The following is a 27,744-nucleotide window of genomic DNA, read 5'->3' on the forward strand; positions in this document are numbered from 1 at the left end:
CCAGCTGGACAGGATGAGAGCTAGCAGGGTACCATCATGTCCATAAGAAGAAATGTAACGTGTAAGAGGTATTTAATACGCAAAACAACCTTAGATCTTTTAGCTCAACATATTACAAAAATTCTTTCCTAAAACTCTACAATAAGTCAAAACAGTTTTCCTATTAAGAGGTGAAAAGTAGCCATGACAGAAGTCTGGAAATGAAGTTAAAGAGACAATTATGCCAAAAATACTTTCTGGAAACTGAAACCGTGATCTGTAGAATAATATGGTGTCCTCTGCTGTCACACGGACTGCAAAAAGGAGGAAAGTTGAGCACAACTCCCTGAGAGCATCAGCTTTGGGAAGCTTCTGTGGTTGTACGACCCCTGTCAGAGCTCTATCCCCATTTCTGCAGCAGGCATTCCATCACAAGCGATCACACGTCACACAGATATTTGAAATATGCAACTCAATAAAGACTGAGCACTACTTAAGAATTTGTGCATCACTACACAGCTTTATAATGCAAACACCCACAAAGTCCATGGGCTTTTTTTCACCTATCAATAGTAGAAAAACTCCAGCTGCAGTAAAAACGAAAGATTTACGTGTACATAAAACTAATGCTGTTCTGTATTCACTTTTTGTCCATGATGAATATAGCTACAAGAATGATCTTAAAGTTAGCTTGTTTTGTTTTCAGGTAATAAAAGTTTGATGAGATTTATTTTAGATAGAGGCAAGATAATTCTACTGCCAAGCACTGAGATTCTTCAGAATAGACAGGATTTTGCTACTGACAGCAGCAAAGCAGGCAGCAAGCTTTTCACATTTTTAGGACATCTGCACCACTAATACTGAACAAAGCACTTCTGAGAAGAAATTGCTTCTAGATTCTGGCATCCAAAGTGTTAAAAATTTAGAACCTACAAGTATGATCTTACCACTGCCATTAAGAAGCTAAGAAAGAAGTGACAAAGACACCCACTTTATCAAAATCCCCCTCAACAAACAAACGGTAACACAAGGAGTGAAGTAGTAATGCATCTTTGAAATACGTTGGATGCTTATGTGTATTTTCAAGTCACAAACAGCGACTGCTTTCAAGGGTAAAGGCGTCTGCATTCACCAGTGAAGCCAGAAATCTAGCAAGCTCTAAGTACGACTTCACCACTACTTAAGACCAATTTCCTCCAGAACGCTTGTCACTCTGACAACACAGCAGTCATGACAAAAACCCTAAGTGCTTTGGACTGCACATTAAAAAGGGGTGTAACCATTAAGAATTTAAAACCTACATGAAAACATGGTTGCACATTCAAGTAATTACAGACCTGAACTAAAGCTGTCTTCCATAGCTCAGGGTGGCTTTTGCAGATTGGAGTTTCTCACGTGATAATTAGTAGGGGTTTTATTACACATAGCACAGCAAGAATATGTCACTTCACCTGAGATTTTCAATTTCACTTTTTGAAAACTAGAGGAACAGATGCTGTATCAGGAATTCATTTGTACCCAACACTTATTTCTAATCTAGAAAGGGTCCTGATATATTAGGCTTGCAAGCTTGTTTAGGGATTTGTAAATAAGTTTCCTACATTCCTTTCAAACCTTGAGATTTATGCTTGGGAAAACTAAAGTCATTAGCTTCTTATAGCAAGAAAGACAGCATGCCCTGAAATTTTCAGTACAGTTGCTCAAGCCAGAAAGACATTTCAGTGTGGTTGCTCAACCAAGAGACAGACAGCAAAACATTGTAAAATACTGGAATCCAGCTGTTACTATGTTGGGTATTTACACTGAGCTTAAGAACTGCTATTGGAGGGAAATAAAATACTAAAATTCTAAGAAACAGATGAAAAACAGCTCTTCCAACATGTTGCTCCTGATACACTGATATCATAGACCAGTGTACAACATCAACTCCTCTTTAGTACTACTCTCTCCACATATACAGAACACTTCAGAACTTGGGAAAAGCATTCGCCCTGCCAAGAGGATGCAATAGACTAATATATATCCTCCAAAGGCATGATTTTCTTTTAGATTTAGAAAACAAATCTTAGCCCAAGAGAAGAGAGAGCCAGGGATGTCTGGACCACTGCCACTACCATGGAATCTTGTCAAAGTCTCTCCTGCCTGTCCTTACAAGGGAGCAAGGCTGAGCTTGGGCTGATTATGTTAATCTCAACAGGAGATGAGGACAAACCATACTTTAGTCACACCATATAAGCCTGTCATGAAACAGGGCACTCGAACATTACTTCTGCTCCTCCATCTCACAGACTGTTTGCAGTAGCTGTCATTTAGTTTCTCTTTAAGCAGAGAGCAAAACTGATGAAAGCACGTTTTCTAAATAAGCAAGCAAACAAACAAAACAAAAGCTAACTGAAAGGCTATGTGTGAGTTGTGTCAATCTGCTAGATGATTTCTTTCCTAGACACTATGAAAAACATACTACTCACTTACCATCCACATGAAAGGGGGCACTGCATTATCTACTGGCTACAACCAGCGGTGCAAAAGCCACATCCAGCCAGTTCAGGTAATATCTGCTCCTTCCGATTCATGTAAAATCTGCTTTCGTAGGACACCAAGCAAAGCAGGAGCCCAATTCCCTAAATACTAGAAAATACCAGTGAGTGATTACACCAGAACATCATTTACTGAGCACTATCCCCTTGAATTCAGAATTAACTTTCCCTCAGGCCTCCTCCACTTCTCTTGGCAGAAGTCCCTGCTGGACTGCAAAGCCAACTTCTGAACAGCTATATGAAAACAGGTACATGTACACAGTCATTTTAGAAGCAGATGCTTGCTGTCAGTCATGGCCACTTTATAATTGAATATAATTACCTAACCTCAGAATTCATAGACTTAAGTAGAAATTAAGAAAACCATTAAATCTTCTGTGGTATTCAAACAAAATGCACTTGCATGGAAATAACTGTCATTCACAGTTAACTAGATTCTGAAATGCAGCCAAGCAATAGAAGAGTTAAAAAGAAAAAAGAAAAAAAAAAAAAAAAAAAAACAAGCACAATCACTCAAGCTTTAGGAAAGGTCTGGAAATGTGCACATATATGTTCTGTATACATCAGACATACATCCCAAACAGCACTTGAGAATACCCAAAAAAACTGATGTACAATTCTCATTCACACTGCATTGAAATGTTTAGAGCTTTCTCCTTTGCTCCTTCCAATTTGGACATAATGTACACAAGGATGTGAACTGATCCTTTTTTCTTATGATTTCATCTCTCTCTCAACCTACAAAACTGTAACAGGACAAACCTCAATTGCCAAAGTTTATCTTGCTTCACTGAAAAACCTCCTAATCTGGCCATATCCTAGAAGATAACAGTCCAGTATAAGAAACTGTTTTTAAATGAATCTTCAACAAAAATGCAGGTTCAAAAATGACCTTATCACTTACAGTATGCCAGACTACAACTCATTTGAACATATTGCTGTTAAGGAAATAAGAGAAGGCCTGAATATTAACATCAGGAGTCAAACCAAACCCATCTATGAATTAGGTAACTTCTGAAAACCAAAAGAAAAGTTCATTATTGTCCAGAAGACAAGAGGAAGAGATTGGAAAAAGAGCTGAGTGGAACAATTTCAAGTTCTCACATGCTGTTTCTTTACATAAAGGTTAACATTAACAATTGAAAACAGTCTTGTGAAGATCCCATAGTCTGACTCACTGGTTCCAGACATCATCCAATAATGTGAACGTGCTAGAGAGATGTGATTTTTAATAGCCAAAATGCCCAAGACATCAACAACACTGACAGCAGTCATTCCAGTATTAGCCAGAATTTGATATGCACTTTCCAATGAGTCTACTTTGTTGCTAATCATAACATTGCTCCCTGACAAATAAATATGTATATATAAACTACATATAAAATGTACATATAAATGTTCCTCCTGTGGAAGAAGAGATGGGCGACTCAGAAGGAGTACAGAGAAGTTGTTAAGATATGCAGAGAGAAAATCAGAAAGGCAAAAGCCCAGCTTGAACTCAACCTGTCCGCTGGGGTTAAAAGGAACAAGAAACCCTTTTACAAACACATCAATGGTAAGAGGAGGACTCAGGAGAATCTTCATTCTTTACTGGATGAGGCTGGGAATGTGACCACTGAGGATAAGGAAAAGGCAGAGGTTCTGAATGCCTTCTTTACGTCTGTCTTTAAAGGTCACACCAGTTATCTGCAGGGTACTCTGCTCTCTGACCTAGCAGTCTCGACTGAAGTGCAGACAGAACCCCCCGCAATTCAGGAGGACACAGTCAGAGACCTACTACTGCAGCTGGACTGTCACAAGTCCACAGGGCCGGACAGGATTCACCCGAGAGTGCTGAGGGAACTGGCGGAGGTGAGAGCTGAGCCGCTCGCCATTATCTATCAGTGCTCTTTGTTGACTGGTGAAGTCCCAGAAGACTGGACGTTTGCCAGTGTGACTCCCATCTATAAGGGTTGTAAGGAGGATCCGGGGAACTACAGGCCTGTTAGCCTGACTTCAGTGTCAGGGAAGGTTATGGAGCAGATCATCTTGAGGGAGATCACGCGGCACGTGGGGTCAACTGGGGGATCAGGCCTAGCCAGCATGGGTTCACAAAGGGCAGGTCCTGCTTGACCAACCCGACCTTCTACCATCTAGTGACCAGTCTGGTAGATGAGGGAAAGGCTGTTGATGTAGTCTACCTAGACTTCAGCAAGGCCTTTGACGCTGTCTCTCACAGTACCCCAGTGAGCTGGGGGTCGGCCTTTTCTCTCGTGTAACTGGTGATAGCACTAGAGGGAATGGCTTCAAGCTGCGCCAGGGGAGATTCAGGCTGGACGTTAGGAAATACTATTTTTCTGAAAGAGTGGTCAGGCAGTGGAATGGGCTGCACAGGGAGGTGGTGGAGTCACCAACCCTGGAGGTGTTCAAGCAACGTTTGGATTTTGTGCTGAGGGACATGGTTTAGTGAGAACTACTGGAGATAGGTGGATGGTTGGACTGGATTCTGTGATTCTGTAAAAGGTACATTTTAGAAAGCATGCATCTGAATACTACAGCAACTACATGCAGCACATGGGCAGTAGCAGTGTTAGGCACTGATTTACAATAGAGACTCAAGAAGCTGTTGAAGCAAAACTGCCTTGGCCTCACTCTTGATGGCCACCAACCTCAGGATTGTAGCTGCAGATCTGTAACACCCGTCCGATTGTAAAAATGAAATTCTAAAACAAACCTCTGGCATCTTCAAGAGTAAGGATTTGCTGGGAAAAATCTGACTTGAAACTAATCTGGTACTGATATGTGTACTTACATTATGATCCTAATTCTTTGTATTACTACCATACTTAGAAAAAGAGGATTACAGCCTACTTTACTGAAAACTTTGCTCTATGGTAACTCTATTTGGAAAGACCTATACAAGTTGAGCAACTTCTCACCTCAAGTCATCTATCAGCTGGAAGAAAGTTATCATGAGATAAAGCTACTGAGTATGTAAGAAATACTACTTGCTCCTGACCAGTTTGCTAATTTCTCCAGCATGGGAGAGTTCTTAACTCAACTGCAAAATCTGAACTTGCTGGATGAAGTCTTAGGAATGTCCTCCCAGACAATCTTCATCTTCATTGAAACATATTGAATATGACAAACAGTTAACTCTACAGAACCTTTCCACTGCATTTTATTTGTGAATTCAGAGAATTTCAATTTAAAGTTGCCAGTTAGGTATTTCCTAAATGTTTTTCATCATCATAGTTGGAACAGTTCATCTTTTTGTTCATTTAGAAACTAGATCTGAAGTGTAAGCATTCTGTGATTTGGTTTCCTCCATCTGCTTATGCCACCAGATTTATCAACTGTTTCCTTCAGTCTTGGTGGGTTTTTTTTCCTTGTTCAGTTTGGTTGGTTGGAGCAGAGAGAGGGTGGGGAGGATAGGGAGTTGTTTAGGATTTGTTTTGATTGTTTGGGGTTTTTTCCCCATTGACACGATCTGATATTGTGAAATGAATGATACAAAAATTGTGCTGACTAGCATATCACACCCTGCACTCTGCTGTCCCCTCAAACAACTGTGCACACAGTAACCATACAGACCAACTAGCACTGTTGAAAACAGACTGTTGCCCTGATATTCAAAGACTTTTTTTCTAGCTTTGGTCACAAAGCATCAAGAGAAAGGGAAGAGCAAACAGTGAAACACTGCATGCATGTTTTCTCTGAAGCTTGAGATCACAGTGCATTTGATGCCTCTTCAAAATTAAATCAACTACACATTGGCAGAAGGAATTATTTGCATCAAGTTTGCTATTTTGTGAATGGCGTCATAGTATATAGAAAGAAATATGATGGGAATGTTCCTAACAACATCTCAAGTAGGAAATTCCAATTTCACAGCATTGGGAACTACGATTTCTGCTAAGCCTTCTGAAAATTCAATTGAATTTGCAGGATTTATTATTATTATTATTTTAAAAGAAAATGCATGACATTCCGTTAATATAAATACAGAAAAGCTAATCAAGAACATACCAAACATTTTTCTTTTTAGTCAACTTGCATTTAAACATCTCCAGTAATTAATGAAGCTTTCCACAGAAAGACCTTCTGTGGAAACCTGTGAGACAGACTTTAAAAAGTAAAGAAGTCAAGCACTAGCTGCACATGACCTCATTAAAGCAGAAAAACACTGACCACTCAAAATATGATGCTAAGTATTCTTTTGGAAAAAGAATGAACTTAATTACAATCTTTATTACAACCCTCAACAACTATTTAGGTGAATAAAACATTTTACTGATCCCTACCCCTCTGGAAACCATACCAAACAGGAATGGCCTCCCATCATTCTACTGAGCGTCATCAACTGAGCAGCGGATGCTATGGTTTTTCAGTTTAACTGCAGATGAAAATGCATACAACTTCATTTTAACAGTTTCATATACATCACCCAACTCAGACAGGTGGTACTGGACTTTTTCTGTAAAAAGCATCATATCTCTTGAGGCTTATGCTCAGTGTCTCCAAATTCCCTTCCCAAAAAATACAATGAATCCCTACCATAATCTACACAAAGCTTGTAACCAATGACAGCCAGGTTATGAACAGGACAGTTTCCATGCTGTCAAGGAAAACCTTTAGGCATCATAAACATTTATTTCTATAATAACAATGCAAAGCAATTTTAAGCTCATGTATAACATAGTTTAGCACACAAAAATACTAGTTTTCTCTATTAAAGCAATGGCTGGCAGTCAAAACTACACTCAAATACATTATTTTTACCAATTTATCTGGGGTAACTGAAGAGAACAGCTCTAACACAAAATACTTCATCTGAAAGCAATGGCTTCAGGTTAGTTAATTATTGAAATGGTGAAGTGTAATACTGCATCTTCATTAGTATGTTATAAACAGATTCACACCTTCCTTCAGATTTAAAAAGTCTCTGGATTTTATTTTGTCTTTGATATTGGTGCTTGAAACCTGATATCTATTTTTCAAGTATACCATGGTACTACCAGTGTAATTTCCCTGCTTCTTCTATGAGAACAGGCAGTACTTGCCTCAGCACCATCAAACCTACAGCTGGGAAAAATTAGTACTTCCTTATTTTAGAAGCAGGACATAGAAACGAGAACAGCATCTCAGTAAAAGCCTAAAAAACCAGAAAACCCTGACTTAAGTCACCAAAGGCCAATCAAATGACTCCCGTCCCAAAGTTATCTCTAATTATCTTCCTAATTTCTCTGCCTGATGTCCAAACCTTGTATTCATACTGGTATCTTACGGACAAGGCTTCCTTCCAAACAAAGGGTATTCTCATTGTTCTAACCCCTCACCATCACCCCTGATAGTGAAAACTGATTATTCCCAGCTGCAGAACACAAGGTGAAAGCACAAAGGCAAAAGCAAAGTCAGGTACAGCAGTGATGCTCTCCATTGGTTGATACTTCATTTACTAAGTAGGAGGAGGAAGGAAAAAAAAAAGGATCACATGGCACTCCAGCTTTGATTTCAACTTTTGTCTTATTAGGCTTGACATTTGATTGCTACTCAAAGTAGTGAAATGGAATGACCGACTTTGCACAATCTCAAAGTCAAATGAACAGACAGCTATTTTTTCAAAACCAGTAAGAATGAGGAAATGCATGGTTGGCAAATACACCCACTGTGAGAGTAGAAGAGTTATGTTAACTTGAAAGCCTAAGAATTGTCAGTAATGTCAATTCTGCCTAAATGATTTTGTCACCTATGCAAGTATTTTCCCCTCCTCTTATCTAAATATGATTTCTAGTTGAAGAATATTGTATCTTGATAACTCACCTCCCTTCTGCATTAAGAAATCCTGGAATTCTAGAAGCGCTGTTCTGTAGCACACAGAGCACACAGGCATCTTGTCCAACTTAAGCAAAAGCTCTTTTGGCATATACATATTATCAGTTTTTTTCTAGAGGAAGAAAGGAGGGTTAGCTAATAAAATAGCTCGTTTCTATAGCTCCAGGATGGAAAAACTGTACTTCATTAAACCTGAAAGCCATTTATTTATCATGATGCAATTCCAAGGAGAGTAAGACCTACAGGAGACTGAACTAAAGCTCACAGTTCAGTTAGACAAAGTTACAAGTTACTTATAAAAGAAGAGTGTCATTTAACATGGTTATGAAAAAAATTGTGTTGATTTCAACTCCTCTGAAAAAACAGTTAAATATCTAATGAAGACATCAGAGGACTTCTGAAAAGAATTCTTCAGAAACTGACAGTCACATTTCACTTCCCCACACCTGCTCTTCCTAACTCATCACTTAACAAGATGAATTTTTAAATCATACACAATGATTTAACTCTCCTTGCAGAAGAAGGCTTACCATTTTAACAGCTTGTTTCTAACATACACCTCTCTCAGATGTTTTGCTTTCTCTCAAAATATAAGCAATGCAACACAACTGGCAGGCAAGTTTTCTTGTGTGATTTAACTGCAGCAAGACAAGACACAGTTCATCTCTTTTAATACAACTAGCCAGTCTCTCACAAGGCAGCCTGATCTGAAACCTTCAACTGCCTATTCTGGTCAAATCTTAAATTGAAAAATCAAGTTTTCCTTTCCAGGGGAACCACAATCAGAAATTTAGGAGAAAAAAAAAAAAAAAAAATACTTCCCAACTTGCAAATACAAAGTTCTAATTAATCTTTTCATTTATTCCTGTTACATGTTTGTCAAACTGGAATGAAGAAGAGTATATTAAAAAAAAATCCATCTTCTTCCCTGGAATTCCTGGTTCTCTTATTTCCCACAAACTTAGCAAGAACTTTTATTTATATGAAGGTGAACTTAGTAGGTCTGACACCCTTCCTTGTGATTAAGGAAGAGGTTGCCATGCCCAAACAGGAAGGTGAAGTGAAGAACACAGCCATCCAGAGTTTTCCCTGACAGTAACAGTTCAACTGCACTGCATCAGAAGGCAGAAATTTACACAGGATTAAACTGCAGTCACAGTCCCAGAACTGCAGCAGTATAATTCCAGCACTGCAACACTCCACACTTTTTTCTTTATTCTGACATCTCAATCTGCAATCTCTGATTACATCTCATATATTGCATTAAGTAAGATAAAAACCTTTGTTTTGAAAGCCTGAAGACATTTAAGACATTTTGATTTTATAAGCAAAAAGCATGACCCTGAACTGTTTGGAGATGCTATGTTCAGAATTTGTATGAACAGTCTGTGGCGTATGAACAAGGCTGAAAAAAGACAAGAGCCGTTTAGTCAAAGACAAAAACTCTTCCAGGAAGCAAACTAATCTGCTCTCTTCAGAGGAAGCCTTCTTAATGATATCTCCAGTTCCAAATTCAGTGTACTTCATGGGTGGGAGCAATAAAACAAAACACAACACACATACCTTCAATCAACAGCTAAGCTTTCACTCCACAGCCCTTAGTGGGCATTTCACCATTTCTACTGCTACCTACTAGCACTAGCAATGATAGTCCCAGTTTTCAAAAGCTGTTATGATTGTTGCCAATACTAGCAAAGCAAAAATTTCAGGCCTGAATAAGTTTGCAATTTAACTGGCATCATTTTCAGCACTGTGTGTTTACAAGTTGCTTAGAGGATGGTGTGCTCTGAAAAAGAGGTTCAGAGGAGACTTTGTTGCTCTTTACAATTACCTAAAAGGTAACAAGTGATAGAATAAAAGGGAATGGCCTTAAGCTGCTCCAGGGAAGGTACATTTGTTTCCTCAGAAAAAAAAAAATTCTGAGAAATTCCTCTTCAGAAAGAGTGGTGAGGCAGGGGCACAGACTGCCCAAGGAGGTGGTGGAGTCACCATCCCTAGAGGTGTTAAGAAACGTGTGGATGTGGTACTGAAGGACATGGTTAGTGGGCACAGTGGAGAACAGCTCACTGTTGGACTAGATGATCTTAGAGGTCTTTTCCAACCTGACTCTATGAAAAGAAGATATAGAGTATACAGTACTAAGTTACACTCTATACACTAGAACTTCTGTTATTCAGAATGTGAGTGGTCCCCAGGTCAGCGCAAACCATGTCATCAGATTGCTGACAATTGTTTGTTCGACTGCCAATGAATCAGTAGTGGAGCTATTAGTAAGTGGAGCGAAAGGAAGAAGACAACAGCTCACAGAAGATGTATTAGAGAGCAACAAGGTAACAGCCAGGTAGATGGAAGCAGCAGAAAAACTTTTCACAAAGTGAGGATAAATCCCCTCATCTCAACACTGAAAGGATCACTTCTGCATCTACAACTCAGCTGACACCATTTTCTAAGAATTGGTATAACAAAACATCAGCATAGTCAGGAATCATATTAAATAAACGCTTGTGAAGAATTTTCACAGATTTCCACTTCTAGCACCACTAGCAACATCTAACATAAAGATAAATATGCATGGTGCTAGTATTACCTTATTTTCAACATCTCCACATCCAGCCTTACATGTTCTGTGCACCGTGGTGTCCATGATAAAGGCATGGCACAAGTGTAACCAGCACAAACTCTTTGTGTTACTTTCCAGCCCTTTCCTACCTGAAGAATCTCCCCAATCTACTCTTAATCTACCATCCCCTGGCTGGAGAGGCTTCCGCCACCCCCCTTATAACATAGAGTCAAATGTGTTCTAAATATTAAGAGTAGAATAAGCATGCTGGACTGTCACCTACACTACAGAAGATAGCACTTGTTGCACCGACAGCCCACAACAGTCACAGCATCATAGAATGCCTTAGGTTGGAAGGGACCTCAAGGATCATCAAGCTCCAACCCCGTCACAGGCAGGGCTGCCAACCTCCATATCTAATACTAGACCAGGCTGCCCAGGGCCCCATCCAACCTGGCCTTGAACACCTCCAGGGACAGGGCATCCATAACCTCACTGGTCAGCCTCTCTCCTCACTGCCTATCCCCCAGAGGCAAGCTCCTGCCCTACCAGTACTGAAGCCCTTCCTAACCTCCCTCACTGCTTCCCAGAAAGAGTATGATTTATGTGCTGAGACACTGGAAGCACAGAACTCCATAGTACCAGAATCACAAACAATCAGAGAGGCGCTACTAGCTTCTAAGTTTGTTACCAATAGCCATATCCAACCTGCAGCCTACACGTGGTGTGGCACAGCACAGCAGGCAGTGCAGCTACCTCCAACCCCACGTCATCATGGTGGCAGCTCTTCCCACTAAGCAGCCCGGCCCTCAGCGCCAACTGAACCTCAGTGCATTGTGAGCCCCAACTGGGATGAATGAAACCAAGGCACGGGTTGCAGCGCAGTGCCAGCTCAAGTCATGGCCAGTAAGGTTATGAGCTTTGATACACTGGCTAAACACAGTCCTGTGAGCTGCAAAGAAAATGCCACCCTGCTTTCCATTTTAAGTAAGGCAGCTGAGAATAGGTTTTAAGACTGTCAAAAAAAAAAAAAGTCAATTTTTTTGTTTATTTATGACCCCATATGTAGTCAACATAAATATATTACTTACAAAATTTCAAATGGAATGTGTAGCACCACAGTTAAACATGTGACCACGTCTCTCCACCAGACTTCTATGAGCCCTCTCTTACCTGAGAGAAATACTGCTCACTTCACAACCACACCTCACTCATGTCACTGCTTTTTGGCAATATTCGTTAACAGCCGTTTCTAAAGATGAAGTACAGGAAGATTAAAAACTTATCAAAAATCTTTGACAAGCTCCTAGAGAGTTCAGTGGGAATGGCAGCCACTACCATTAAACCAGAGCGATACATTAGTTTCACAAAAACAAGGATGCACACCCCACTAGTTTTATGGCTTTATTGCTCTGTTTTTATATATTTTAATAAAAAAAAAATTAAAAATTAAAAATGTTCTGTTATTTTCTATGCATTAACTATAATGTATATTTAATGAGGGCTGCTCCAAAAGTAATATTTTATCATATTTTATGATGGCAGTGGTATGGCAGTAACGGTACTTTCCCACTACATCCTGTTGCATGTTGTTGCCATGTGACAGATGGCGGCAGAGGGGCAGTCTGACAGAATGGCGTGTGACACGGAAGTACATACATAGCAAAGATGTGTCACCAAATTCCTCCACGCAGATAAAAACTGCACCCACTGACACTCACTGAATGCCTGTAGAGACCAACCAATGTACAGGAGCACACTGAGGCAGCGGGCAGTGCATTTCAGCAGCAGCAACCATGGGTCACCAACACTGGTGCAGATTGTTACAAGCGTGGCATGCAGGTTCTTGCTCATCACTGGTATAAACTTAGAGCTAATGATGATGACTGTATTGAAAAAGAATGTTTTGTAGCCGAGAATGTGTTCTATCAAACAGTGCTATTGTGCTCTTTGTACTGGTTGCTGTTTTCATGCAAATAATTAGGACTAGTTTTGGAGCAACCTTCATATACGCAGCCCAAGACAATTCCTCTTTACTCAGTGCAACCCAGGCTAGCCAAAAGGTTGGACACCATCTATCAGAGCAAGTCATCAATTTTCTTCTTCCCTCTCCAACAGGAAAATTCTACATCTAATCTATCTCATCTGCCATCACAAATTAAACTCAATGAGCTTACCAGCTGTCCTGGTTTCAGCCCAAACAGCACACCAGTGTCCGGTTGTTGCCGTGAGATGGAGGCACACCCAGGGCTGGGCCACTTCATAGGGCAGAGCCACCACCTTCACAGCACAACAGCAGGGGCGGAGCAGAGCCAGCACAGGTGCCAGAATAAAGCCAGTGTAATTCCATACCTGCAACACCACACAGAACTCTAAAGGTGTGGGCGGGTGACCGGGCCAGCTGCTGCTCACCCAGTGGGCTGTGCAGCATCAGGTGGCAAGTAATTGATTGCACTGCAGCTATATATACTGTACCAGTGCTTTTCTGTTCCCATTTTATCTTCTGTCTTAGTAAATAGTTTTTATCTCAAGCCACTAGCTCTTGCCTCCAATTCTCTTCCCCATCCCACCTAGCAGCAGCAGCTGAGTGGTGCTGAGCTGCAGCCAGCTTAATAGCAACTTCTCCATCAGGTAACTTAGTTGCCCTTGTGCACAAAACCTCCAAATCTACAACTCATTACACACGGGAAGTTTCTTTGTGCACATCATTTCTGAAAGGTAAAGATTTGGGCTGCAGAGCCTTACTGACCATGCTAACAAGGCTAAAGCATTCAGACAACTACACATCAAAACCAATGACAACTTTGTCTCAGTGAATTTCATTCTCCACCACACAGCATCAGTGAGGAATTATATTGCTGACAAACAGCAAACTGCAGATTGCCCAGAGATGTCAGTGCCTCCATCCCTGCAGAGTCAAAAGTCACCTGGCTGTTGCTGTGGGCAGATGGCAGGCACTGGGGGTGGCACCAGACCTCACCTCCAACCCCAGCCCTTCTCTGAAGTCACGTAACTGGTCCTCAGCGAAATAATACTCCAGCTGTATACACAGCACTAAAATACTGAAGAGACTGACTTGGAAATCACATCCCAAACTAATCAACTGAGAAAATGAAAACAGCCTAGTTCATTTTTAAGTTTCTTTAAAAATTTCTAAATAAAACAGGAACTTAGAAAATCACCTTCAGATCTTCCTTTCCTTTAAAACTTAAGCCTAGCATCTATCCATCACCACCATGAAACAAATGTCCTGATGATCTTTCCTTCCCTCACACCTTCCCATTTGAAACAGCTACTGTGGCTATCATACAAATCCTGTTTAGCCATCTCCTGACACACAGCTTTCTCTAACACTAAAACAGGGAAATGCCGCCTATTTGAAACCTCCAGCTGAAAAGAGAAGCTTCTAACCTTTCCTTCTTTGGATAGTATAGAGTAGATGTGAGAAACTTAGGTTTGTGTCATTAGGCCTTTCTTTAGCCATTGTTTATTTGCTAAAGAAACCCAACCTTTGGAGAAACAGTATTTTCACAGCAGTCAGTGACTACACAGGAAAATGGCCATTTGTTATTAATCCAGTGTATGCGTGGATATCTAACATCAATAGACATTATCAGGAAGTATTTGTTTTCCTCTGAATATACTTTTACCTTGTCATTCAACTCATCTGAATACCATGTAGCACTATCTGAACAGCACACAGCTTTTAGGAGGAAAAAGAGAAAGACATCATTACTTAAAATTTGTCCAAGCACTAGAATGCAAGAACTTAACTACTTTTTTGTTAATGTTACAATTCATTAATTTGGGAGGGCGGGGGGGAGAACACCACCCATTCCACTTGTGCTGCCAGATCACTTACAAGTTCTGCAGACCAGACACAGCCTAGAAAGACTTAACTTCTCCACTGTCTCCTACAGAAGTTTCCAGGCATCACATCTTTATGTTATCTCAGCCCACATAAATGAAAAAACAAAACTTCACGTTTGCCTCTTTCATTAAGGTCTTCCCATTTCTCCAGTCTAAGGAATCTAAGAGGGAAAGCTGAAACACAGAAATCAACAGCTGGATTTGAGTTAGAGCCTGTAACAGAGATTCGAAGTACTGTCCCCATAACATTGCATTGTATAAATATTTACAGGGAGTGGCAATCTTTCAGTAAGCTAAAAACAATGAGTTACAAGATTTTGAGTATCAGAATAGACTTTGACCTGTGCTTTAATGAGAACGTGGTACTGATCCTGCAGCAATTCTCCCTCAGCAACATGGGAGGCAAACTGGACTGAGCAACTGCTGCTAGTCCAGATCATCTCTGCACACTCTCAACTAAAGACAGACGTCAACATGATGCCACAACACAGTTGAGGCTGTTTGGATATCCATCCACACCAAAAACCTCACAAAAAAAAACCCCAAAAAAACAGTCTGACTAAAGACACGCTATAGGAGAACAAACTGTCTCAGCACAGCAAGACACCAAGATCTCCACACTACTTCTCCTTTTCACAAAGATCACATTTCAGCTCTTGTTCAACCTCTGTTTATCAGGGTGTATGTTTCAGCAGACTGCTAAGGAAGATAGTACTATTTATACTTGTTATATAGCCCAGCTATAACTGGGCGTTGTCTGGAGAGTGCTTACAGTTGTACCAATATTGTCTCATCAGCCTTCTGGCTTTATTTCCGCTTGAACGACTGAACAAATTAAGGTAGAGGCAGAATAGTTTTCAACCACAGTCTGGTTTTATTCTCAAAAAAGGAAGTCCGGCTTTCTACTATCTCCAATGACAACTGCAATTTCTTGATGACAAAGGAGTTTTGATAAATAGCATCAAGTTCAGAAGAAACAGTTCTTTAAATACATGTTTTGGAACCCCTCAAATTCAGAAGCATCCTGCACTGAGTAGTGCAGTATCTCAGTATTCCTCAGTGAGACACCTAAAAGCAGCCACTTTGTTTTCAGATAGTGTTGAAGTACATCCTAGGGAACGTGGTAACAGCCACTATGAGACTACCAGTATCACCTGGTTGTAGAGCTTCTAAAGATTTATTACATTCTCAGTGAGTGGCTCCCAAGCCTATCATCTTCCCCAAAGAAGTCAAAGACTTCCAGACCTGCTGGTTGATTTTCAGTTTGTCCAATGAACAAATTCCATGAGCTCCCATCCTCTTTCCCACCACCTCCAAGAAATGAAAATACTCCACAGCTGCCAGGGAAAGAATTTTATTTACAGAAGTTGTTACTCCAGAAGAGCATTTACACTCTATTAAAAGTTTAGGGGTGGCTTTTCTTTCCTATTCCTCTTGCTGAAACACATCTTAACATCACCCTTCCATTATCATTCTTGATTAAAATTTTTAATAGGAAAAAACTACATGTCCACAGTCTTTATAGTTTTATAAGCAGAGAAGCTGGCTAAGTTAATGATCCTTGTGTAAAAGGTACCATACACTGTGAACAAAATGCTAACATTTTGACAGTCCCACTGCTTTTACTGTTACTCTCTGGAGGTTTGCATAACAGTAAGACAACTCCTGAAGTGCAACCTGAAACGCAAATCCACCAAGTTACCGTTTTTCCAAAGCCAACCTTACAGTTGCACTCTACCTTAACAAGGTAAAATACATTAATCATTGATTTCATATCAACCTGTGTTCATAATTCATAGAGGTAAGAAGGCAGTATTAACCCACAATCATAGCTATAGTCAGAAAGCTTGGACATCTTGTAGACTCAGAATTCTATGTCAGCCAGGAGTCTCATTTTAGATCCTACTGAACAATAAATCCTCCAGATCAAAACAGCTGTACAGACACACCCTAGGAGTGCTGACATTTCGCCTTACCCTGAACTACCTGCAGACTACTTACAGCGCTCTGGAGTTGATGATCTGAAAATGTCCAAATCCTGCTTCTTCTGTGCAGGAGCTTTGTCAGCAACAGAGAAAGCTTCTCAGCATTTTACCACTCAGATTCTAAAAGCATGGTTTCAGAAGTAGTTTTCAAGAGGTTTTTTTTAAAAGCCAAGACCTCCTGAAGTAAAGGTACATTGACTTGCATTCTTTTTTTCATGTTTTTTTCTAACAAATCTCTATACAACATCTGCAGAAGGGCTTTCTAACAATCTTTAAGCAATGGAGAAAAGGAAGCTCCAGTGACAACAGAGATTTAAAACTCCAAATCCCTACATAGGGCAGATGAACATGACTTCACCTGGCCAAGTGTTAGTTAGACACAGGAAAAGGTCCACACTTGTGTATTTTGGGTATAACAAAAATGGAAAGCTCTTAAGACTAAATAAACCAACTCTGTCATACAGTTTTCACTGTTACCAGTTAATTCGAATCCAACCTGCTGAAAACAGCTGATAGACTCGATGTTTTTAAGACTGAGATCATCAAAAGTCTTCATCACCTACTCAAGTAGGTGACTGAATATTCAATACTCCAGCATTCACATAAAACGTAGAAAGACTCTGAAAGTTATCATCAGAGCAAAGACAGCCCCAAAGAGCATTTTCATGAACACTTTTCAAATCAATCACAAGCACAGGCAGCCTCAGGTCAACAAGCCCTCCATCCATACACAAAATTACAGATCTCCCTCCCTACTCTCCAAAAACTGGAAGCACGTGAACTCCAAGGATTTAATTGGGAACACAGAGATGAAAGAAACCTGGTTTTATTCCAAAGTTGTTGGAAAATCATGCTCAGCGAATACTACATTTTACTGCTTAATAACATTAATGGAAAAAAGAGCTCAAGATAAAAAATAGTTACTTACAATGCCCTTAGCTCTATTTATCACAGCTGTGGTGCTCGCAGTACTGGTTATCACACGCCCTTGTGTGACTACTTGACAATCTCACTAGATCTTCTCAAGACTAAAAATCCTATGGCCTGATTTGGAGAAAAGCCCTACACGATGCTGTAGCACATACTTGACAAAGAATGCAGGTTCTGACCTCCTCATGGTTCACTGAAAAAGACCCTGCCTGTGCTTTCCCAGCCCAGTACTAAATCAAGTACGTGGGAAGATGCAGATTTAGTTATGGACAGTTGCAACTTGGAGCCAGTTTGTTTTGTTTTTTTAAAACTCTGCTTTTATTACAATTGCTTATTTTTCTCCATTTTCTCTTATTCTCTTCTCCTTCCTATTCCTCAGCTTTCTGAATTTCCTTCCTGTGTTGTGTAAATTGAAGTTCCATAGTCCCCAGTCTGCCTTTTCTGCCAGCTCTGTTGTCACAACTCTTCTCCCACACCTTCCTGAACCCATAACACACCTTCCTTTGTATCAGGCCTTCCTCCACCTCTTCCTCCAGCCACGTTATTGTTCTCTCACTAGTACACATATAAATTTAGGATACTTTCAGCACACAGAAACTACCTTGGGACATTCACATAGACTCACAAAAAAAATCACAAAACTGCTGTTCAGGTTACTCCATATCTGTACAAGAACTACAGGCTGATCAGGGACTAAGAAGGGCAACATAAGTTCCTTCAAACTAAAGAAACTCCAGCATTTTTAAGCCCACATATCTCAAATACTGGAAGCTGAATTTAAAGCATATAGATGCAAAAAATGACCAAGAGTTAGCTAACACCATTGATGAGAAAATGTGAAAACATTACACGACACCAATTTACGTCTTTTTTCGAAAGAAATAAAGGTTTTTAAGATATAATAATTATCATAAAAATGGATAAACTTCTTTTGTGTCAAGTCTCATCATAAAAAACAATATTTTTATTTACATACCAGGTCTAGAGAGCTGGTACAAGTTTGTCTACCCTAAGGAAATGGGCTCATCTCACAGAAGTACCTCAGGTGCAGACCAAATACACCTAAGCTTTTCTTCCTTTAAAAAATAACCATATAGATTATGAATTTAAATATAAGCCTAGAGCTAAGAACAATGCTTGCAGTGCGATTCGCACTGAAGAGGTGTAGAAGAGGTGTAAGAAGAGGTGTAAAGTACTTTGACTATTTAAGAAAGGGCTACACACTTCAATTCTGCAGAAAAAAAGCCTTAGAACTGAGGAAAGATTTTAAAAAAGAGCGATACAGTAACCAAACACAAAGTTAATCCACCAGATGATTTCCTCAGAAGCACTTTTTAAAATCGGCATTACGGATAATGCTGTCTTACAATAATGAGGGCTAACAATAGTAATAATACTGATGATTATAACATATGAAGCTGCTTTTAAAAGAATACTCAAATATATGCCAAAAACTTCAGAAAACTGATTAAAAAAACCTAACTTTAAAGGTCATTCTTAAGACCAGAGAGGCAAACACAAGTTCAAAACCTAACAGAAGCATGACAGGAAACATCCCACCGAGTTCATTCCCAACTTGACTACAGCTCAGCTCCAAATAGTGACTGATGTAACTAAAAAGGAACTAAATCCTTAAACTGCTGAGATCAAGGAATACAGTTGAAAACTATATCAACTGCACGTTTGCTTTCTGCAGCCTCTTTAGTGCTACTGTGGGAAAACCTCCATAGCAGGACCAACACAAACGCTAGCAGACTGAGCCACAGTTACTGTCCAACTCCAGACACAGTTGTGTATCCTTGACTTCTATCAGTAGATGCCGGGTGTAAAAACACAGGATTTGACAGTGCTGGCTTAAGTCATCACAATGGAGTAAGCAATATCCTAAGCATCATCTCTGTTCTCATCCGCTGTAGTTCAGAGATTAAAGATATGTGAACTAGAACCAAAGCACTAAGCTGCCTGGAAGATGCAGTGCTGTTTTCCTTTGTGGCAACAGCATCTACAAGGTCCTGGTTTGGTCCAGGGAGGCAGGTCTGACCTGTCAGCACCTCGGCATCACCAATCAGCTGAACAGAGAGCATGTTGCCATGAACCTGTGCACAGTCTTTCACGAGATTTTCATCTCTCCACTGCTTTATGCTCAAGCAAGCTACATGCTGAAACCCATGCTACAGAGGATGAAGAATGGCTACTAAGAACTACCCCCTCCTCCAATCCCCTCCCCCAAATGTCAGAGTTCACGCTAGGAACAAACCCCATTGAGTCGTTCTCTTTGAGATAGGAGAAGGGGGAGATGGGGACCCACCTACACACTTCTGAACTTTTATCACTTCCTAGAGAGAAATTCACTAGCTTGGCACAAAAGGGAAACCCACGCCACTTGAGGATATCTTTAGGCATATCCAAGAATCCATCCACAACCCAAACTGGCTGGATTTGGCACATGTTTTGATACTTTTTATAGCCAGAACTGAAGCATCATCCACTTTTGTGCAAGCAACTGTCAAACAGCATTAAGTTTATGCCAGAATGTGTTACGCTTGCTTGCTCATGATGCACTTACGACACTGAAAGCACCAGAGCCATCAGCTGTGGGAAACAGGAAAACAAGTAGCAGGCAGCTGTGAACCTCATACCTAGCACAGCAAGTAGTTCAGCATGCACTAAGCCCCTCTGCTGTGAGTACTGCCCCACCTGCAAGGGCACCTTAATCCTTCAGCTATGTTATTCACAGCATTTTTCTCAGCAAAATGTCAAGAGGGAGAAGTCACGCTGTAGTAAAGTACTAAGCAGTGCCATGGGCAGGACTGCCACTCAGCAGCTCAGCTGCCCATGGCCCCATCCAACCTGGCCTCGAGCACCTTCAGGGATGGGGCACCACAGCTTACATGGGCAGCTGTGCCAGCACCTCACAGCACCTCGCTCAGCGATCAGCAGATCACACCAAAGCTGTCTGCCTCCACTCAGGGCGGGCACAGGACCATGAATCAGGCAGGCACGATGCGATGCCACCTGGAAGGGAAAAAGGGAGAAGGCCCAGGACCCATCGTCACCCCTCACTTACCAGCAAACAGTCCACGTTCACTTCGGATTTGGGATCCTTTAAAGTCCCGTCGATTTTTTCAAACCGAGACTCAAAACTTTCTCCCGTCGACATGTTTCCGACGATTAAAAAGCTTCCCTTATTCCAGATCAAATGTTAAAAAAAAAAAAAAAAAAAAAAAAAAGGATAACATATAAAAATTAAAAACGGAAAAAAAAAAACAAAAAAACAAAGCAACAAAAACAGGAACAAGCACGCACAAGAGAAACCGCAGAGCCTACGCGGGGGTGCGAAGCGCTTCCTGCGCAGTCCCTTCAATCACGGCGGTCTCCGGACGAGTCCCCGCGCCGCACCGAGGGAGCAAAGTGCCGCGGGCGCTCCCGCCGCTCACAGCCCCGCCGCGGCTCTCCGCGCCCTCCCGCCTTCGCGCGGGCCCCCGCGCCGCAGCGGCCTCATTCCCGCGGCCGGGCAGCCGCGCTGGCAGCAGCGTAGCGGTTCCTCCTTCTCGCCCCGCAGCAGCGGCCGGGTCCGGGAAGCGCGTAGGAGCGACGACGAGACGAGGAAAGGGGGATCAGAGAGGCGCAGCGCGAAGCAAAACAACCCGCAAGGCAGGACAGCCCTCCCGGCGCCGCGCCTCAGTGCCTCGGGCTCGCTCCGTCCATGGGCGCAGGTAGCGCGGGGCACGCCGCCCCTCTCCCGGGCCGTGCCAGCAGCGCCCCGCGGGAGCGCTTCAGCGGCCGAGAGGCGATAACGGCATCTTCCTTCCTCTTCTTCTTCGCCGCTCGCCGCCGCTCCTCAACCTGCCGCAGCCCGGGCCGCCCCGGGACCGAGCGGCGTGAGAGGCAGGAAGGAAGGAGGTGGCTCAAGGGGAGGGCAGAGCGCGAGGTCCGGCTGCGAGGGAAGCCGCGAACGGCACCAACATGTCCGCCTTTCCTGTTTGAACGGGTAGGGAGGGGGGGGGCGCCCGCCACGGATGCGCAAGCGCGCACGCGCGGGAGGAAGGAGGCGGAAGGTATGCGCGCGAGAGGCGGGGGCGGCGTTCCTTGTCCGCCGCCCAACGGTCGGTGGGGGCGCGCGCGCGCCGTGCCCGCGGGGCTAGGGAAGGAGATGGGCGGGGCTTGGGGCGGCGGCGCGCGGAGGGCGGGGAGGTCGCGTGCGGAACGGCGGTTACGGGCGGGGCTCCGCCAGCGACGCGTCGCGCAGGTGGCCCTGCGCCGTGCTGCTGCCCACGGGGCTGGGGCAGCGAGGGTGCTTCAATCGCTAGTACTACGTGTTGCTTCCACAGCTGTGGCTGAGAAACAAGGAGTCCATAGCCAAGCACATGGACGTGTCAGCTGTTCCACCATGGATATTCACTGCTTGCTTAAAGAAAGAAGTGCTCCTTGCAGCCTTGATATTAAACAGGGTAAAAATACCCACGGAACGATGCAGAACTTGCCATGGTGCATTTAGGCACCCAGCAGAGTGCAGGCCCAACTCTTCATTGCATGTCAGCAGTTAGAATCGTTAAGACTGGAAAAGACTTCTAAGATCATCTTGTTCGACTATCCACCCACCACCAATAGCACCCACAAATTCATTTCAGCGCCACATCCACATGGTTCTTGTACGCTTCCAGGGATGGTGACTGCAACACGCCCCTGGGCAGCCTGTGCTGCTGCATCACCGCTCATTCTGAGAAGACATTTCTAATATCCAGCCTGAACCTCCCCTGGCACAACTTGAGGCCATTCCTTCTCATCCTATCACAACTTATGTGGGAGAAGATGCTGACCCCCACCTCGCCACAAGCTCTATTCACAGAGTTGTAGAGAGCGATAAGCTCTCCCTTGAGCCTTCTCCAAACTGAATGATCCCAGCTCCCTCAGCCACTCCCTGTAATACCTGTGCTCCTGACTCTCCACAGCTTCACTGCCCTTCTCTGCACATGCTCCAGTGCCCTTGATGTCTGTCTTGTATTGAGGGGCCTGAAAATGTATGCAGTAGTCAAGGCAAGCACTCACTTGCCCAATGCATCTTGCATTGCTTTTTTCAGTGACCCAGCTCCAAAACAACACTCAGAGAGGAGCACCATCCCCTTGGCTTGGCATCTTCCCAGATAGGAGAGCTGGGCACTGGGAAGGCCTGAACTCACACACTGTGAATGATTTTCCCACAATAGCAGTATAGCCCCGTACCTCCTCCAGTGTTCCTCATGAGGGAAGCTGCCGTGTGTGTGCTCAGCTGCATGCAAACAGAGTATATTTTTAACACCTCCATCAGATTGAGCTTTTCTCATGAGTAAGGTAGACTAAAAATGTGTCTGTCTCAAAATGCCACAGAATTTATGTGGGAAGAGCTTCAATGAGCTGTCTAGAAAACTGTGAGCCCTGCTTTGAAAACATCAAAGGGAGCAAAAGAGAAAATAAGTGCTAATTTTAAAAACAGTTATGGCTTAAAAGTGTCTGCTGTGATAAAATGCTCACATTGTAACTCATGAGTGTAATCACAGAATCATCATAGAATCATAGAATGGCCTGGGTTGAAAAGGACCACAATGATCATCCAGTTTCAACCCCCTGCTTTATGCAGGGTCGCCAGCCACCAGACCAGGCTGCCCAGAGCCACATCCAGCCTGGCCTTGAATGCCTCCAGGGATGGGGAATCCCATGTAATGTAATAGATTCTAATCCAGTGGACACTCATTCACATACTTGGCTCTTCAAACATATTTTCACGAGCTGCACTCAGCATGTATCTGTGTGATAAGGAACTTATGTATTTCTAGCAGTGCCCCATTAGAAACCATATGAAGTTCCATCCTAGTTTAGCAGCTATAATGCAGTGAACACATCTTTCTTTGTTTTTGCTTCCTGACAACACACAAACTATACTGGACAATTTCTTCTTCCTGCATTTGCTGTATCCTGTATTTCTGAATGTAGCTATCTTTTGCTGAGTGAAAGGAAATTACTCAGCACACGTATGACCCAGTAACACTGAACTGATGAAGACTGCAAGCCTGAAAAAATCTTTTTTCTCTCTCTTGAAAAGCATGAAGTCTCTAATACTGGAGGATGTGATAAGACTGTGTAAATCACAACAGGTTTCAATAGCTAAGTATTAGCTGGGCCCTCTCTGGACAGGCACTGTTCTCTCCATCCTCACATGAAGAAGCTGAGAAAGACTAAACTAAGGGCCTTGTAAAGCCAAAGGCTGTCTCAATTTCTTAAGTCACCAAGTGTGTACCTTTAAGAATGCTCACAGAAAGAGAGAATAGAAGACTCATTAACTTCTGATGTAACTCTTGACTTACAGGAGTTACACAAGGTAAAAATGATTCTAAATCTTGTTCACCATATTCAGCCAAGTCAGTAATGTGGGATCTGCCCTTCACATTCAGCTTCCTCCTTAGTCAACATGAAACCTAGAACAGTTAAGTCGTGTTACATGAAGCCAGACTTTGGTCCACCACCCTTTTTCCTTGTTTGTCGTACGGTACTGAGTCAGGTTCACCACAACTCAAGCCTTCGGGGCACTTAGCAGCACAGGTCAGTATTTCTTAAAGCTCTCAGGTGAAAGCTGTCGCCAATAAACACCCTCCTTAGGCAAAATGTTTTGCTGTGGCTAAAACTCATCTGCGCACCAGAAAGGCCTTTTGCAGGAGCTCTCAGCATTTCAGGCAAGGACCAATTGTACATCAGCATAACTGAACTGAATTTAGGTAATGAAACACCGACACTGGGCTTAGTGTACCTGCAAAATGTGAAAAAGACCATGTTGAGGATGGATGCTGGTAGCTACAGGTAGCTCCAAGTGACATCGAGAGGCTTCCCTTGCAGGCTGCATGCTGGCAAAGCTCCTGAAGGAATTACAGACTGTAGGTTTAAGTAGTGAATACATTACGAAATTGTACCAGTGGGAGAGAGAAAACAAAGAAAGATTACAGATATCATTCATATTGCCTAGTAAAAGAAAAATAAGGCATTTTGGTTCTCGCAGGATGAGGGAAAATGTAAGAATGAAAACAGAGTAAAAACAGAAGAAAACAGAAATTGCCTAGAGAATAAAAATGACTAGCAAATGAAGACAAATTGGGATATGATCAGTAAAAAGGAGAATTTGGCATGGATATACTCAGTGGAAGTAGTATCTTTCAAACGTCTGCGGATGGTCAAACATAGCAAAATATACGTGTGTAAATGTGTATGTGTCTCTGGCATTAATAGACATGGAGGGCTTCAGTTACATGACTATGCAGCTTGTGTGTGGAGAGTGATGAACGAGAAACAGATCTGGATGTTTATTGTCCTCTTGAATGAGCAAGAAATAGGGGAAAAAAAAAAGAAAAAAGAAAAAAAAAAGTCGCCTTTCAGAAGTGTTGCAGTGGACAGGTTTGGTCAGGATTTGGGGAGGGAGAAGTTTGAGAAGAAACTGTTGCAAGCCAGGAAGCAAACGGAATGTGATGGTCTGCTCCAGTGCAAACACAGATGTGTCTGCTGCTAGCAGACAAGGGCAGAGTTGCATAAACAGCTCAGCATAAGCCTTCCCAAAGCAACTTCTGCTCTATCTGGAAAGGAGGAGAGCTGCGAATCTTTGATAGCAATCCAGTGGGTAAATATCTGGTCACCAGATGGCTCAGGCCAGTGTAGACCGTGACTGCAGTTTTGGCCTGGGCTCCCTTTCCTCTTATGCTTTAAAGGAGTAGAAAAAGCGTGTGACCAATGTATGGCAATAGAGCACAAAGCAATTTTAAATCAAATCAAAACAAAATTTCACTGGAATGCTGAAAGCTTCGTGCCTCAAGAAGGACTGATTCCATGGCAAATCCTGATTTCCCACTGAAGCCACTTGAAAGGTACAGAAAATGTTAAGATGCCAGAAATTCTTCTCTTACCTTGGGAAAAGGCTTTTTATTTTCACTGTCCTGAAGCTTAAAAATACTTTTGGCTTGAAATCTTCAAAAACTCAAACAAATTGAACTCTCAGTCAAAAGAAAAGAAAGAAAGAAAAAAAAAAAGAAGAAAAAAAAAAAAAGGAAAAGAAAACCCCAAACACAAGCCATGGAAAAATTTGGCCTGAATGAAAACAAAGACTTCAGAAAGTTAGGAGTATATTAAAGCAGGAGCTAAAACTTAATGTCCTGATGGCATCACCTAGGATATAAACAACAGAGAATTGTTTCTTTTTTATTCCATGATAAGCAATTACTGTCATTACAGACCTCTTTGTACATTAAGCTATCATGAGTTTGACCTGCTGTTAATTTATTAGCCATGAATCATCTACTACATTAAGAATTGTTCTTGCTATTTCCTCAGTTCCTCTTCTCAGGCTCTCTCTCAGAACAGTTTTCTCCCACCCCACCTTGCACCTACCTGACCACATATACATATCGTATTTCCCGTGGTTGGAGTTTGTCAGTCCTCACTCAAATAGTTGTTCTTCTGAAGACAAAAGTTGAAAAGTAAACTGGGCAGAGTTGAAAAGTAAACTAGCTTTGATTCTCCCTGTTTACCTTATGTATGTTGTCCTAAATATCTGCACCACCTGTAAATGCTTTGCTCTTTTGCTGAAGACTGTGTCAAATCCATAAAAAGCTATGTTTTTGTCTTGGGCCTGGAAAATATTTAACTGTTTCAGACTTTGGCAGATAATTAACTTCTAAATTGCACATTTCATAACTTTGCTGGAATAACTGAAGCTGGCTTCGTGCGACCCTTCTGTAGGGAGAATGGCAGTTGATACTCATCACAATATAAAGTTTTGCAAGACAAGATATAGGTAACTTCTAATATCAAGAAGCTTCATGTGATTGCACGTTTTTTTTCTTGCTTATAGGCTTTAAACTGAAAGCACTCAAGTGAGGTATTAAAAAACAGTTTTTAAAAGCTTTGTCACCAACGAATAATGTGAACTCACTGAGATCACATGAATTATAAATGAATCAGCAGTTTCTGGTGGTTTTTAATAACTAAATGACAGAAGCTGACTTAGTCATTTTGCTGACACTCAGGACGTTTTCAAATTCTTCTGTTCATTTCGTGCCACTATGGATAGCTGACTTACTGTTATTTACACCAGCACTAGCACTCTGTTGTCACGTTTCTGGAGCTCTATTACTCTTAGAGCACATCTGTAAGATTCAAGGGAATGCAGTCTTAAATTACTGAAAGAATTTTCATTTGGTCTTTATCGCAATCCTGTTTTCGTTTGGCCATAATTGTCCAAAGCTATAAATGGAAGCTCTATAGGTGTGATCATAGGCAGAACACGAAGTGTTCCAAAGTGTGAGAATGCCTCCTCAAGTCTAGAATCAAAGGGTTAATCTCGCTTTTTCTTCTCTCCCTCCCCTCCTGAAAGATAAAAGACACTAAGCTTCCTACTTCTTGTTGCAAAACACCATGTTGGGTAATTCAGTTTTGAATACTTGAAAGCCGGTAATTTTATATCAGTTTATCCCATTGTTACACTGATAACTTCAGGTTAGAAGCACTGCCTTAAACTGATTCAGAACACAGACAAAGGCTCATAGCTTCTTCATCTGATGAGAGCAAAACCTGACAAAGTGAAGGACCTAAGGCTCACGTTCTCCTCAGGTCCATCTCAAAAGTGGTGTACACTCAAAGTCATTCCTCCCCAGCAGCAGTTTCTCGGGCAGAGGGAAAAACAAGCCTGTTCAGTCTGCTTCTGCCACGGGTCACCTACTGCCTGTCTGCTGGAGCTGGGGAAGCTCAGAAGTGATCCAAAATACTTGTCTGAACTTCATTTTGTGTGCCCTACATTTTGTCTGCAATCTCTTATTTCTGAAGTGACTATGTTAGAGAGAAGCTTTTTTAAGGGCGGAATTACCTCAAAATCTTCTGTCCGAACCTTGTGCTGCAGTCTCCTGAAAATTCATGTCCGCCCTTCAAAGCAGTTTTGTAATAACACTCATAAAATATCACAGTGGGGTGGCAGGATAGATTAGGCTGTCCTGTAGAGCACTCCATTAAAAAAATTACAAACTGATTGACTCACTCGTGGCCTGTGGCCACAAAAATG

At 42.0% G+C, this 27,744-nt stretch overlaps 1 protein-coding gene across 3 annotated transcripts in view; it reads right to left on the reverse strand.

Moving 5' to 3' along the window:
• ROCK1 (Rho associated coiled-coil containing protein kinase 1) overlaps positions 1–21,660 on the reverse strand; it is an 82,287-nt gene extending 60,627 nt beyond the window's left edge. Inside the window, exons 1-2 of one of the 3 annotated variants that reach the window (XM_052704552.1) lie at positions 20,982–21,659; positions 20,743–20,859 (exon numbers count right to left, since the gene is read on the reverse strand). In XM_052704552.1, coding sequence (XP_052560512.1) covers positions 20,743–20,835 — 93 coding nt within the window. In that variant the 5' untranslated portion in view covers positions 20,836–20,859; positions 20,982–21,659. Of the gene's footprint in view, positions 1–20,742; positions 20,860–20,981 lie in introns of all 3 variants that reach the window. The other 2 variants (XM_052704553.1, XM_052704554.1) reach the window with 2 other exon arrangements.
• Between the last annotated feature and the right edge of the window lie 6,084 nt (positions 21,661–27,744).

Source organism: Tympanuchus pallidicinctus, unplaced genomic scaffold (genome assembly GCF_026119805.1).
Source record: "Tympanuchus pallidicinctus isolate F22 unplaced genomic scaffold, pur_lepc_1.0 scaffold5, whole genome shotgun sequence".
NCBI lineage: Eukaryota > Metazoa > Chordata > Aves > Galliformes > Phasianidae > Tympanuchus > Tympanuchus pallidicinctus.